Source organism: Hemitrygon akajei, chromosome 25, assembly GCF_048418815.1.
Source record: "Hemitrygon akajei chromosome 25, sHemAka1.3, whole genome shotgun sequence".
Lineage (NCBI taxonomy): Eukaryota > Metazoa > Chordata > Chondrichthyes > Myliobatiformes > Dasyatidae > Hemitrygon > Hemitrygon akajei.
Genome location: NC_133148.1, coordinates 28,099,525 through 28,115,794, shown reverse-complemented (window position 1 = coordinate 28,115,794; position 16,270 = coordinate 28,099,525). Strand labels below are relative to the sequence as shown.

Here is a 16,270-nt window from a genome sequence, read left to right as displayed (position 1 = left end):
TGGAAAATTGCAAATGTCACTCCATTCTTCAAGAAGGGAAAGAGGCAAAAGAAAGGAAACTATAGTTAGTCTGACCTCAGTGGTTGGGAAGATGTTGGAGTCAATTATTAAGAATGAGTCTCAGGGTACTTGGAGCCACATGATAAAATAGGCCCTAGTCAGCATGGTTTCTTCAAGGGAAAAACTTGCTTGACAAGTCTGTTGGAATTCTTTAACAAAATAACCAACAGGATAAACAAAGGAGAATTAGTTGATGTTGTGTATTTGGATTTTCAGAAGGCCTTTGACAAAGTGCCACACATGAAGCTGCTTAACAAGCTACGAGCCCATGGTATTACAGGAAGGATTCTAGTTTGGATAAAGCAGTGGCTGATTGGCAGGTGGCAAAGAGTGGGAATAAAGGGAACTTTTTCTTCCTGACTGCTGGTGACTAGTGGTGTTCCACTGGGGTCCGTGTTGGAACTGATTCTTTTTATGTTGTATGTCAATGATTTGGATGATGGAATTGATGGCTTTGTTGGAAAGTTTGCAGATGATATAAAGATAGCCGGAAGCGCAAATAATTTTGAGAAAGTAGAGGGCTTACATTAGGAGAATGGACAAAGAAATGGCAGATGGAATACAGTTTTAGGAAGAGTATGATCATGCACTTTGGTAGAAGAAATGAAAGGGTTGACTATTTTCTAAATGGAGAGAAAATACAAAAAACTAAGGTGCAAAGGGACTAGAAAATAAAAGCAAGAATGTAATGTTGAGACCTTATGAAACACTGGTGAGGCCTCATTTGGAGTATTATGAGCAGGTTTGGGCTCCTATCTTTGAAAGGATGTGCTGAAACAGGAGAGGGTTTGGAGATGGTTCATGAAAATGATTCCAGGATTGAAATGGCTTGTCGTATGAAGAGCGTCTGATGGCTCTGGGCCTGTATTCACTAGAATTCAGAAGATTGAGGGGTGACCTCATTGAAAGCTATCGAATGGTGAAAGGCCTTGATAGAGTTGACGTGCAGAGGATATTTCCTATGGTAAGAGAGTCTAAAACCAGAGGACACAGCCTCAGAATGTCTCAGAGCCTCAGCCTCAGAAGAGGGGTGTCCTCTTGGAATGGAAATAAGGAGGAATTTCTTTACCCAGAAGGTGGTGAATCTGTGGAATTCTTTGCTACAGGCAGCTGTGGAGGCCAAGTCTGTATGCATACTTAAGGCAGAGGTTGATAAGAGTCTTGATTAGTCAGGGCATGAAGGGATATAGGGAGAAGGCAGGAGATTGGGACTGAGGGGAAAATTGGATCAGCCATGATGAAATGGCAGAGCAGACTTGATGGGCTAAATAGCCTAATTCTGCTCCTATGGTCTTGTAATCTCCCTACTCTTGTAGTCAAATTCCCAACACCTTTACACCATTCCCATTTTGATTTTCCTGTTCTTGGCCTCTTAGCCTATTCCACTGAAGCCCTGTATAAGCTTAAAAAGAACAGCATTTGAGCCTCCAGTATGGCACATTATAGCTGTCAATACTTAATTTCCCCCCCTCCCTTTTTTTTCTCTCTCTGCCCATCACTCTGCCTGTTCTCCATCTCCCTCTGGTGCTCCCCTCCCCCATTCTTTCTCCCTAAGCCTCCCGTCCCATGTTCCTTTTCCTTCTCTAGCTCTGTATCCCTTTTGCCAATCACCTTTCTGGCTTTCAGCTTCACCCCACCCCCTCCAGTCTTCTATCATTTCACATTTTCCCCTCCCCTTCCTACTTTCAAATCTCTTACTATCTTTCCTTTCAGTTAGTCCTGACGAAGGGTCTCGGCCCGAAACATCGACAGCGCTTCTCCCTATAGATGCTGCCTGGCCTCCTGCGTTCCACCAGCATTTTGTGCATGTTGTTTAAACAGTGACTTACCTTCTTACCAGTTTCTATCGTATCTGATCAATTCTGATAAAAAGAACATTAATCTGTAATGTCTCAAACAGCCTTTGATAGCCAAGTCAAATTCCTGGTCTTCACGTATAGCTTAGCTAGAAAGTTCAGTGGAACCATTTCTATAGACAGGAGAAGGGGCAAAGGTGAGTTACTGGTTGCTTAAAACCAGTTACTTAGGCAGATGAGGCTTGTCAACGTCGGTTGCCAGCTTATTTAGGAGAAGGAAAACTCTGATCTCAAAGCTCTGCTACCTTACTTACAGGGGAGGCTTCAAGAGCAAACACTAGGAAAAATCTGGAATTGGGGGCCCTAAGGCAGTTCTACATGGAGTTCAACGCTGACTGGCAACTCCTGCGACACTGCTGGTGCCAAACTGTATTGATCTGTCGTACCTTTGGATTCATCAGCTGCATGAAGAGAGAGAGCTTAGTGCACAGGCAACAGCCTGCTCCCCACATCATACTGCCCTGGCTTGCGTATATGTAGACATCTAGGACATAACATCCATGATCAACCAGTGGAGGCCCTCGATCAACCTGAAATATTAATTTTGTTTTCTCTCAAGACATGCTACTGGACCTGCAGAATTTTTGTTTTTTTAATTTAGATTTTCCAGTATCTTTGGATCTTTTGCTTTTTGAAGTAAAAAAATATAATTCATTCTGATTTTTTTTGTGTCTTGAAACTGACAATTTCGGTTCAGGTTAATTGAACATTATTCCCACTCAGTTATGTACTGATATTGTGAATGGTGGTGCTGGCTAGAAGGGCCGAATGGCCTACTCCTGCACCTATTGTCTATTGATATTCATAAAACATTTGGTTCCCCACCTGGGGTCCACAGACCCCCTTGCTTAACTGTATCAGTTCATGGCATAAAAAAGGGTTGAGATCTCCTGCTCTAAACCTTTCCTAGCCATCTACCTGTTAAGTATCTTTTAAATGTTGTTAATGTGCCTGACTCAACTACATTCTCTGACAGCTCATTTCATATACAGACTTCCTCTGGATGACAATGTTGCCCCTCTGATTCCTATGAATCTTCACTCTCTCCTTAGCCTATGCCCTCTAACTTTTGATTCCTCAACCCCATCTATGCCCTTCATGAATTTATACACCTCTATAAAGTCACCTCTCATTCGCCCATGCTCCGATGAATAAAGTCATGGTTAGCTCAGCATTACTCCATGAAATGTTTCATTATTTTCTATAACACATATGAGCAAATCAAAAAAAAAATTAACTTTTTTTTATAAATCAGATTGTTTGTTTGAAATTAAATATTGTTTGTCACGATATAGAACAAAAGTTCCCAACCTGGGGTCCACAGATCCCCTGGTTAATGGTAGGGGACCCATGGCATAAAAAGGTTGGAAACCCCTGATCTAGAGGATGGAGTCATATATTTAAATTAGAAACACTTATTTTGATTTGTCAGACTGTATTAACTTTTAAAATTGTTTGACCTTGTCTGTACTTCACTTCAAAGGTTGAACCAAGTAAGAAATTATTCCCTGCAGTCTTTGTGCAGCCTGCCAGTCAGAATATGTTCCAGTTTGAGCTTGGAAAGCTGAAGGTAAGACCAACATGGGAATGGGCCATGTTTGTAAACCGTGCATTGAATTATGAATGGAATTCCTGAAACTGATTTTCAAGAAATGTTGTTTTAATGCTTCATACTTATTATGAAACTTTTTAATTTTTTCAATGTTCATTATTGTTAATCTCCTGTGAAAGACTAATCAGCTGTATCTTAGAAATAAGTGAGTGACTTTCCAGCACAACTTTAGGAATCATATGTTGAGAGCAAAGATGTTGTTATTTGTTTCTTCACTCAACTTGTAGACAATTCAGCAAAGCAGATGGAACTGCAGTTAAATTTCACAGAAATTTTATTTCCAGGCATGTGGGTAATAAAGAAAAATCTGATGAAGCCTTATCCCTACAGGATACATTCATGTTCCAGGAATATTTCAAACTTGGCTTATTTTATAGTTTACAGAGGGTATGATGTAAATTACATTATGTAATGATGTAATACATTAATCTTAATGTATTAGTTACAGAAGCATGGTTGAGGGATGGGCAGGGCTGGCAGGGTCAACGTTGGGGGGTACAGATGCAGATGCCATTGGCACACTTGAGGTGAGTGTAAGAGATTTGGGGAACTATCATCGCAATGTTTAGAAGGTATTCTTTGGGAATTGTCTTATGAAGTTATGTGGGTGGAGTCCAGAAGTAAGAAGGGGTGATCACTTTCATGGGATTATACTATAGACCTCCCAGTGGTCAGTGAGAATTAGAGGACCAAATATGTACTAATGCCTCTATTACAGAGCCTCGTGTCACTTGTGGACATACAGTCAGTCTGTGTATTTGAGCTATTACATGTATTTATATTCATTGTATTTTTACTATTATTGTGTTTTTATCTTGTGATTTTTTTGGGGGGAGGGCTGCGTCGAATCTGAAGTAGCGATAATTTTGTTCTCCTTTACACTTGTGCACTGGAAATGACATTAAACAATATTGAATGTAGGTAGGTGTCAGGTACATTGGCTGAAAGAACAATAGGGTTGTGACAGCAGGAGAGATTAACTGTACAAGTCGTTGGAGAGACTGCGCTTGGACCATGCAGTTCACATACTGTCAAAGACTGAGGTCAAGCTAGCACTCTGTATATTAATAAGAAGCTGCTGTCCCTAATGCATTTCACATCTTTGCTGGGCTCTTCATTCAGGCTAGCTTGAAAAAATCTCTGCCCAACTACCATCAGCGCATCACCTGCAGCGCCAGAGACCCAATACACTTGATCACTGCTACACTACCATCAAGAATGCCTACCATTCCATCCATTGATTGCATTTTAGGAGAATTGGCTTTTTTCCTCCTTCCTGCATATAGGCAATTTTAAGAGAGACGCCAGAGGTAAGGACAACAAAGAGATGGTAATGGGAGACAGAGGAACGGTTATGGGACTGCTTTGAATCAGTGGATTTAAGGACTTGTGTTCAAGGACTAATTAGAGGACCTGAATAAATACAAGTCATTAGGTAGTGTTGTCACTGTTAAACTGTTCTTGGGTCTTTCCTGATGTGGTTTGCTATCTTACTTCTAATTACTAGATCTTATTGCTTAATTGTAAGTTCACAGCTGTTGTTGATTACTCATCGCGTTGTTAAGCTTTAGTCATCAGGTTGGCCGTTATGTAATCGCTTGTATATTCATTCGTTAGAAGCACTTGTTAGGAGTCGAAGGGATTTTAATCAATATTTGATTCTGCCTTTCATTAGACTGCCGAGAAGTACTGTCTTTTTACACTGGCTCCTTGCGTATTGTAACATGTTGGTGAATAATAAAACTGCCTTCAGCTACAGCTATGCTGGGACTGGCGTTATCTATCTGTCTAGCTTAAGAAAATTGGGAAAATGCTTGAGCGAGGGCAGAATAGTAACAAGACAACTCTCAATGGTAATTCCATCCGTGGTAAATAAGATATTGAATCTGCGAACTCCTGCATGACAGGAAGTTAAAATGTTGGCACGGAGAGAAGAAGCCTTGAGACCAGGTCAGTGTGCTCGGTAAGTTCATCTAGATTATCGAGATCAGTGGCAAGTCTGGTAGCGCTGGAGGGCTGAAGTAGCACTAGCCAGGGCAGCATTTGCAGAAAGACAAATAGCTGTTAAAGTGAGACGGGTTGAATCACACGTTGAGAAAACTGACCTGGAAGCCATATCAGAGGCACTACAGTGTGAAAAGGAGGCGGAGGAGGCTTTTACCAAGGACATTGAGGCGGACATGGAGCAGCTAGCTGAAAATGACAATGTTAGATCAAACTCACCATGTCATTCAGCCGAGAGAACTATGAAGTATATTCAAGACCGGTCTGCTTATGCTCACACCTACCTGCCAGCAGACACTGAAGACAGAGGCCAGACTATCAAGACTGAAAGGGGGGGGGGCTCCCCTTCCACGGGAAAACAACCCGCGACTCGACATCTTTTACCCAAATGAGACAGAATAGAGACCGCCTCCCTCGCATGCTCAAGGCTCCTACAGACCATCGCATAACACGGATGGTGATGCCTACCTCCTTGCAAGGTGCACCACACCCCCAAAGAACCACAACCCAATCGCAATGTGTCAGATCTTGCGAGATTCCTGACCCGTCGTGACCTGCTGGTGGCCAGACTCATCAAATTCGATGATAAGCCAGAAGATTACTGGGCTTGGAAGTTCACATTCTCCAACGCCACTGAAGACATCAACTTCAAGCCGAGTGGAAAAACTCAACCTGCCGGTGAATTGACTTGGACCCAAGTCTGCTGAGCCTGCAAGCAGATTAAGGTCAGTTCACATCAAGCACCCCAGCACTGCACTCACTTTAGTGTGGCAAAGATTGGAAGAGTGCTACGGATCCGCAGAGGCAATGGAGACTGCTCTCTTCAACAAACTTCAGTCCTTCCCAAAGTGCTTTGAGGAGTTGTTCATGAAGCTCCTGCCTGAGGAGTGACCTAGATCTGCTCTAATTTGCCTACCGTCGCAACAGGTCAAAAACAGGTACCATTTCATTGGCTCCTCACTCAGCTCTGAAACACCTGGGCAATGAAGATGTACACATCAGGATGCTCTTCATTGACCATAGCTCAGCATTCAACACTATCATCCCTTCAAAGCTCATCACTGAGCTCCCAGACCTGGGCCTTGGTACTTCCCTGTGTAACTGGATATTCTATTTTCTCACCAGTCAGACCCCAGTCAGTTCAGATTGGCAGCTACAACTCCTCCATAATCACCATCAGCACAGGTGCACCAAAGGTTGTGAGCTTAACGCCCCTTGATTTACTCACTTTATACTTATATAGTTGTGAGGCTATGTACAGCTCCAGTGCAGTATCTAGGTTACTCTTGACCCCACTCTCATTGGCTGAATCCAAGGTAGTGACAAATCAGCCTATAGGAGGCAGATGGAAAATCTGGTTGAGTGGTGTCATAACACAACAACCTCTTACTCAATGACAACAAAACCAAAGAGTTGATTATCGACCACAGGAGGAAGAACCGGGAGGCCTATGAGCCAGTCCTCATTATTAGATTGGAGGTGGAGAGGTTCAGTAGCTTTAAATTCCTTGGTGTTACCATATCAGAAGATCTGTCCTGCAACAAGCACACATTGTGCCTATAATTGCCAACACAGAGAAGGCAAAAGCTTCATCTCTACTTTCTGAGATGCTTGCATCGATCTGGCATGTCACCAAAGTTGTGACAAACTTTTGTAGAAGCACAGTGGAGAGTATCTTAACTGCCCTAGTATGGAAACACCAATGCCCAGGAGTGGAAAATTCTACAGAATGTGGTGAATACAGCCCAGTATATCACAGGCATGTCCTACCCACCATTGAAAACATTTACGAGGACCAGAAGACCATAAGACATAGGAGCAGAATTAGGCCATTTAGCTTATCAAGTCTGCTCCCCCATTCCAGCATGGCCGATTTATTATCCCTCTCAATACCATTCTCCTGTCTTCTACCCTTATCCTTTGACGCCATTCCTAATCAAGAACCTATCAACGTCTGCTTTAAATGTGCCCAATGACTTGGCCGCCACGGCTGTCTGTGGTGATACATTCTACAGATTCACCACCTTCTGGCAAAAGAAATTCCTCCTCCTCTCTGTTCTAAAGGGATGACCCTCTGTTCTGAGCCTGTGCCCTCTGGTCGTAGACTCCCCCACTATAGGAGACATCCTCTCCACATTCACTCTACCTAGGCATTTCAATATTCGATAGCTTTCAATGAGAAAACCCTCATTCTTCAAAACTCCAGTGAGTACAAGCCCAAAGCCATCAAATGTTCCTCATACATTAACCCTTTCATTCCTGGAATAATTCTCGTGAACTTCCTCTGGACCCTCTCCAATTCCAGCAGATTTTTTCTTGGATAAGGGGCCCAAAATTGTTAATTGTCTTGACCCAAACCTTGACTCACCATTTCTTTCCACAGATGCAACATGGCCTGCTGAGTTCCTCCAGCAATTGTGGGGTTTTTTTGTCAAACTGTGTTAGCACTTGCAGGGAGCTATAGACTTCAACCCACTGTTCAACAATATTCCTTTGCATCTTACACTTTACTGTATATGCCTTTACGCTGTTTGCCTTACCAAAATCTATCACCTAGCACTAGTTAGAATTAGATGCTTTTTGCCACTGCTCCACCCAGTTTTACAGCTCTAACCTTGGACAACTTTCCGCGTAATCAACCATCACTAACACGCCGTCCACAAACTTACTAATCATGTTCACATCCAAATTGATAAATGTCGCGAACACTAAGATTCCAGAACCGATCCCTGTAGTACAACTCCGGGCACAGACTTCCAGTCACAAAAGCTACTGGCTCTTCCACTACCTGCCCAAGATAAGATAGTTTCTTGCAGGACTCTGTACATGTTATCCCAAATAAAAAAAACTTCCTTTGATGCATAACAAATTATGCTCCCTGTGGGCTCCCAGCACAAAGGCAGTCCCATTCAATACTGGGAAAGTTTAAATTCCCCACTACTATAACACTTTTCCTTACATCTTTCTGAGATTTTCTCAACTATCTCATCCTCTAATTTGCACAGTACAGTTCTGGAAATGTGATCACGCCTCTCTTCTTTCCATATTCTAGTCATATGGCTTCATTTACAATCCCCCTAGGTACTGCTGCCATGTTCTCCCAAATCAGGAATGTGACTATCTCTCTTTAGCATTTCCCTACGTCATATCTGAAATTTCTATTCTATGAAGCGTTAAGCTACCAACATGTCTTTCTGTGGCTGCAGTAACATTATTTGAGAAACTGATCCATGCGTCCAGCTCATCTTACTCGCCTCTGAATCCTCTTGCGTTAAAGCAAATGTGATGGGATCTAATGGCTCTCACTTGCTACCCTTCCAGTCTCACTGGACTCTCTTTTTCTATTTCCTACATACGAGATATTCTCTGCAACTGCTTCTCTGTCATTCTGGGTCTCAGCCTCTGCTGCACTGGTTTAAATCTTTTTGGAATAGAACAAGCAAACCCCTGCAAAGATGCTGGAGAGATGATACAAAGATACCCATCCAGTTTGGGTTAAACCTGTCCTCTTTGTAAGGTCACCCTGCCATGGAGGAGATCCCAATGACCCACATACCTGAAGCCCCTACTCCTGCAGGAGTTCTTTAGCCAGCCCTTCAGTTGTCCTATCTTCCTACTTCTCTGCTCCATGTTATGAATAACCAGAGGTGTATTACCTGCCTGCACTTACCATTCTTCCTAGGGTTGTCTGTCTCCTTTCTTTCCATACTTGTGATATGACCAACCAGTGAAACGATTTTTGTATCCTGGATGCTCTATTGAGTTCACCCTACTTAGTAGTGTGGAAGAGCAGAGGGATCTGGGGGTATATGTCCACAGATCCCTGAAAGTTGTCTCACAGCTAGATAGGGCAGCTAAGAAAGCTTATGGGATGTTAGCTTTCATAAGTCGAGGGATAGAGTTTAAGAGTCGCGATGTAATGATGCAGCTCTATAAAACTCTGGTTAGGCCACACTTGGAGTACTGTGTCCAGTTCTGGTCGCCTCACTATAGGAAGGATGTGGAAGCATTGGAAAGGGTACAGAGGAGATTTACCAGGATGCTGCCTGGTTTAGAGAGTATGGATTATGATCAGAGATTAAGGGAGCTAGGGCTTTACTCTTTGGAGAAAAGGAGGATGAGAGGAGACATGATAAAGGTGTACAAGATATTAAGAGGAATAGATAGTGGACAGCCAGCGCCTCTTCCCCAGGGCACCACTGCTCAGTACAAGAGGACATGGCTTTAAGGTAAGGGGAGGGAAGTTCAAGGGGGATATTAGAGGAAGGTTTTTCACTCAGAGAGTGGTTGGTGCGTGGAATGCACTGCCTGAGTCAGTGGTGGAGGCAGATACACTAGTGAAGTTTAAGAGACTACTAGACAGGTATATGGAGGAATTTAAGATGGGGGGGTTATATGGGAGGCAGGGTTTGAGGGTCGGCACAACATTGTGGGCCGAAGGGCCTGTAATGTGCTGTACTGTTCTATGTTCTATGTAAGGCCTATGTTCTATGTAGGATTAAGGAGAACCCCAAGGCATTCTATGCGTATGTGAAGAATAGGAGGATGATGAGAACGAAGGTGGGACCGCTAAAGGATAAAGAGGGCAACATGTGCCTGGAGGCGGAGGAGGTTGGGGAGGTCCTAAATGAATACTTTGCTTCGGGCTACATCCACACTATGCCAGATAAATCCGTAACCGAAGCTTTTTCTCTTCGTTTTTACACTCCATCCACACTATGATCAGACAGGAGCTGTAGTTGGACTCAGTTCTCATAGCTCCTGGGAAATTTAATTGACACCTGCTCCCATTTCTTATGTAAATGAATTATAAGTGAATAACGATACTTTTGTGTTTTGCAGAATATTATGCCCATATCAGCAGCTATGTTTAAGAGTGAACGGAAGAATACCACCCCTCAATGTCCTCCCCGACTCGATGTCCAGATGATCACACCGATAGTCTGGAGTCGCATGCCAAACGACTTCTTGGTTGCGGAGACTGGACGCGTCAGTGAACGGCACGGCTGGATGGTCGAGTGCGTTGACCCGGTTACCATGATGGCACTGCATATTCCTGAGGAAAACAGGTCAGGAAATGGCTGCTTATGGTGTGTAAAACAATTTCAGTTCTGAATGCTTCATTAGAGCTTTAATGCACTCTACGTGCTTTTCCATATTTCCTTGCAGATGTATTGACATCTTGGAGCTGTCTGAACGCAATGACCTATTGAAATTTCACTACCACACGTTGCTACTATATTGTGCTGTCTGTGCATTGGGCAACAACCGTGTTGCCCATGCTATTTGTAGCCACGTTGATGAATTTCAGTTACTCTACACCATTGAGAACACGTACATATCAGGCCTTCTGCGTAGTGGCTATTATGATCTACTCATTAGCGTGCACCTGGAGTCGGCCAAGCGATCTCGACTCATGATGAACAATGAGTTCATTGTCCCTATGACTGAAGAGACCAAGCAAATCACGTTGTTTCCATATGAGAACAACATACACGGCCTGCCTGGCGTGGGAGTTTCCACGTGTTTGAGGCCTCCTCTCCATTTTGCATCTCTGTCGTTTGTTGGCACCAGTGATGATCGTTACCAGTTCAGCCCTGAGATCCCGTTAGATGTTCTTAAAACAAAGGCAATTAACATGTTGACTGAGGCTGTCCAAGATGGCGGGCAACATACGAGAGATCCCATTGGCGGCAGCGTGGAATTCCAGTTTGTCCCAGTGCTAAAACTTGTGAGCACTCTCCTCATTATGGGCGTCTTTGATGACGAAGATGTGAAACACATACTGAAGATGATCGAACCTAATGTGTTTGTCGAGGTCAAAGAAGAAATCGAGAAAGCAGAAACTGAAGACGCTAAGGAAGAACCGGTGCCGGCAGCCGCTAGGGAGGAGGAGGGGGAGGGAGAGGAGGAGGAGGAGGTAAAAGAAGGAGAGAAAGATGAACAAGAGTCAGATGAGCCCAAAGAAGCTAAGACTGTGGACGGAGAAGTCGACAAGGAGGAGGAGCTGGAGGAAGGACTTCTGCAGATGAAGCTACCCGAGTCTGTCAAGTTACAGGTAAGAAATATATTGTTCAGGAGAAAATATTGTTACTTTATCTTTCATTAAGTCTTTGGTCGCTCTGCTTTGATGGCATGGATTTTCTGGTGAGGATAAAAATCAGGTTTCAGTGCTCACCAGTATAAAGGAGTAAATCCTGTGACAGATACTGGTGGCTTTACCTGAACATTTAATTTGGAAGACTTAACCATTTAGTCAAATTGAGTTTATTGTCATGTGCACAACTCTGGTGAAATACTAATGAAAAACTTGCCTGAGCACCATAACAGGCACTTGGGTGAAGGCAAAACACAGAATATATATTATACGTAAGTATAATATATATATAAAATTTTATCACACAGTAGAAAAAAATGTCTGCAAAAGCAAGACCTTAATGAAAAAAATAAACAATTGAAGACAAGCTCATGGTAGCACAGAAGGTGGTCCATAGATTTCCATTACCGAGGTTGGGTTAGAACTCTGCAGATAAGTTCAAGAACCTGATGGTTTTAGGAAAATAATTCAAGTCAAGTCGAGTGTATTGTAATTTAACTATATACATGTAATCCACCAAACTTTACAATGTTTCCCCAGACCAGGGTGTAAAGCACAGTTGTGCACATAACACACAGATAGCACACAATAACTTAGGAAAGTAAGAATTAAATCTACAAATGAATTATATATAGATAAACAAAGTAAATGCATATATTAAAAATTGTAAGGTACATTCCAGATTATCTGGTGAGACTTCGAATGCGATATGGCAGGGAGTTCAGAAGCCTAATGGCCTGAGGGAAGAAGCTGTTTCCCATCCTGACCGTTTTTGTCTTGGAGCCCCCTGCCTGAATGTCAAAGAGGATGCTGGATGGGTGGGTGGGATTTAGCATCCTCTTGAGTGGCTTGACCCTAAGCCTAATGGTGTGGGACTTCAGCTTTCATTACCTCCTGCCTGATGATGGCAGTGAGAAGAGGGCATAACCCCTTCAGAAATAGTGTTTCAGAAATGCAAGTTCGTTTTTTTACTAAGTTAAATAAGTAGGTATTGCAATTATTTTAGCTCAGGGTTTTTAAATCATTCAGCCATAAACACAGTAGGGTACCTAATGATGATTGCTCCCGTGATACTACAGGTATCTTGAGCAACTACACATAAGAAGTATCAGTGGGGGAGAACTTCTGGAGCCAGTGACCATAATTCTATTAGTTTTAAAATAGATATGGAAATCCATAGGATTGGTCCATCAGTTAAAGTCCTAAAGTGGAGCAAGGGAGATTTTGAAGGCATCAGACAGGAACTTGCAAAAGTTTTTTTGGGGGAGGCTGCTTACGATAAAGGGATGTCTAGCAAGATAGACTTTCGGAAAGTCTAATATAAAATGGTGAGAGTTCAGGTCCAACGTATTTCTGCTAGAGTGAAGGGCAAGGCTAGAAGGATTTCAGAAGGGGAAAGTTAGAAATAAATATTTCTCATTTATATTTACCATATATTATGGAGGCTAAGCAATTAAGGGAAATGAAAAGTGATACATTAAGCATATCTACATTACAAAAGAGGGGATGCTAGTGGTCTTTAAGGCATATTAAGTTCTTGGTCCTGATCAGATAGGACATTGTAGGAAGCCAGCGAAAAAATTACAGGGGCTCTGGTCAACATATTCGCAATATCTTTTGCCGTGGGTGAGGTACTGAATGACCGGAGGGTGGCTAATTTTGTTCCTTTATTTAAGAAGGGTTGCAAGGACAAGTTAGAGAACTACAGCTGGTGAGCTGACTATCAGCTATGGGAAAGTTAATGCAGGGGATTCTGGGAGACAGAGTTTAGCTGCATTTGGAAAAGCAAGGACTAATTGGGGATGTCAGCATGGCTTTAGGCATGGGGAATTGTGTCTCATTGAATTTGATCTGAGGTTTTTGAAGAGTTTGATAAGGATATGGTGGTAAATATGGTCTATGTATATTGACGAGGACATTGGCAAGGTCCTGCATGGTTGGATTACATCAGATCCAAGGTACCTCAGCCAACTGGATACAAAATCGACTTGGTGGAAGAAATCGGAGGTTGAGCGGTTTGTTTTTTTTGGGTACAGGCCTGTGACCAGCGATGTGCTGTAGGGGTGGATCCCCTGTTGTTTGTCACCTATATTAATAATTAGATGAGAATATGGGTGGCCAGACTGGTAAACTTGTGGACGACGCCAAATCAGTATGCAGTATACAGTGAAACAGGTTGTCCGAGGTTACAACAGGATCTAGATCAACTGGAAAGAGGAGAGATGGACTGACAAGTGGAATTTTACTTGGACAAGTTAAAAGTCATGCATTTCGGAAAGCTAAACCAGGGATAGACATACATAGTGAGTGGCAGGGCTTGAGGGATTATTGTAAAACAGAGAGATTTGGTTGTACAAGTTCATAATTCCAAGGAAGTGGCAAAACAGTTAAACAAATTAAATAAGTATGTGTGATTACTTTATTGGACAAGGCAGTGTGTACAAGAAGTGGGACCTCATGTTATAGCTGAATAAGACAGTGACACGGCGCCTGGAATATTATGTTCCGTTCTGGTCTTAGGTAACGTACTTTCCCCATTCCAATGTTTGGACTGAACAACAACTGAACCTCTTGACCATGTCTGCATGCTTTTGTGCATTGAGTTGCTGCCACCTGAGCGGCTGGTTAGATACTTGCATTAGCGAGCAGATGGACGTTTAAAGTGGCTGCTGAGTGTACGTTACTGGGACTGGAGTTGTAAGGGGAGACCGGACAGGCTGGGATTGTTTTCTCTGGAGTGAACAAGGCTGCGAGGGTGACCTAATAGATATTTATAAAATCATGAGAGGTACAAATATTATCCATCTGGCAGGTGGATCTCAGCAGATCGGAGGACCGCTTTGTTGAGCATTTTTGCTCTCTTCTCCCCCCCCCCCCCCCCACAAAAGACAGGATCTCCTGGTGGCTATTCATTTCAATTAAAATTCCCATTCCTATCCTGATATCCATGTCCGTGTCCTCGCCTACTGCCATGCTGAGGCCAAACTTCGGGCTGGAGGAGCAACCCACTGGGTAGCCTCCAGCAGATAGATGGATAGATACTTTATTGATCCCAAAGGAAATTACAGTGTCCCAGTAACATTACAAGTGCACAGATATAAATATTAGAATAGAAGTAGAAAGAATAAAAAATAAGTTACCACAAGCAGTCTAACAGGGGTGGGGGTTGTCACTTCCCTGGCTATGGGTTAACTCAATTTAGAACCTAATGGCCGAAGGTAAGTATGACCTCATATAAGCGCTCTTTGGAGCATCGCTGTTGTCTTAGTCTATTACTAAAAGTGCTCCCCTGTTCAGCCAAGGTGGCATGAAGCGGGTGAGAATCATTGTCCTGAATTGCCAGGATTTTCCGTAGGGTCCTTTGTTCTACCACAGCCTCCAGTGCGTCTGGCTTGACTCCTATAACAGAGCCAGCCTTCCTAATCAGTTTATTGACCCTGTTGGCATCACCCGTGTTGATGTCATTGCCCCAGCACACCACTGCATAGAAGATTGTATTAGCGACAACAGACTGGTAGAACATGTGAAGGAGAGGCCTGCATACTCCAAAGGACCTCAGTCTCCTCAGGAAGAAGAGGCGACTCTGGCCCCTTCTTGTACACAGTCCCCATGTTGGTGCTGCACTCAAGTCTGCCATCCAGGTGAACCCCCAGGTACTTGAAGGCCCTCCCCACTTCCGCGTCCTCACATCAGTAGTAACAGGGAGCAATGCAGGCTTAGTCTTCCTAAAGTCCATCACCATCTCCTTTGTCTTATTAATGTTGAGCAGCAGATGATTCAGCTGATGAAATGAACATCAATTTCTCTAACTTCTGATAATTACTCCCACCCACTCTCCCCCACCCTTTTCTTCCCCATTCCCCATTATGGTTACCTGCTCCATTATGGTTACCCACTCCATTATGGTTACCTGTTTTTCCCCATTCCCCATTATGGTTACCTGCTCCATTATGGTTACCTGCTTTTCCCCATTCCCCATTATGGTTACCTGCTTTTCCCCATTCCCCATTATGGTTACCTGCTCCATTATGGTTACCCACTCCATTATGGTTACCTGTTTTTCCCCATTCCCCATTATGGTTACCTGCTCCATTATGGTTACCTGCTTTTCCCCATTCCCCATTATGGTTACCTGCTTTTCCCCATTCCCCATTATGGTTACCTGCTCCATTATGGTTACCCACTCCATTATGGTTACCTGTTTTTCCCCATTCCCCATTATGGTTACCTGCTTTTCCCCATTCCCCATTATGGTTACCTGCTCCATTATGGTTACCTGTTTTTCCCCATTCCCCATTATGGTTACCTGCTCCATTATGGTTACCTGCTTTTCCCCATTCCCCATTATGGTTACCTGCTCCATTATGGTTACCTGCTTTTCCCCATTCCCCATTATGGTTACCTGCTTTTCCCCATTCCCCATTATGGTTACCCGCTCCATTATGGTTACCTGTTTTTCCCCATTCCCCATTATGGTTACCTGCTTTTCCCCATTCCCCATTATGGTTACCCGCTCCATTATGGTTACCTGTTTTTCCCCATTCCCCATTATGGTTACCTGCTCCATTATGGTTACCTGCTTTTCCCCATTCCCCATTATGGTTACCTGCTCCATTATGGTTACCTGTTTTTCCCCATTCC

The 16,270-nt window shown here is 43.3% G+C and overlaps 1 protein-coding gene across 6 annotated transcripts in view; it reads left to right on the top strand.

Annotated features, from left to right (window-relative positions):
* The window catches only part of LOC140716481 (ryanodine receptor 1-like), a 560,721-nt gene that overhangs the window by 171,957 nt on the left and 372,494 nt on the right, over positions 1 to 16,270 (top strand). For all 6 annotated transcript variants that reach the window (XM_073029249.1, XM_073029247.1, XM_073029248.1 and 3 more), the window contains 3 exons: positions 3,400 to 3,486; positions 10,375 to 10,601; positions 10,702 to 11,590. In XM_073029249.1, the coding sequence (XP_072885350.1) occupies positions 3,400 to 3,486; positions 10,375 to 10,601; positions 10,702 to 11,590 (1,203 nt within the window). The remainder of the gene's footprint in view (positions 1 to 3,399; positions 3,487 to 10,374; positions 10,602 to 10,701; positions 11,591 to 16,270) is intronic.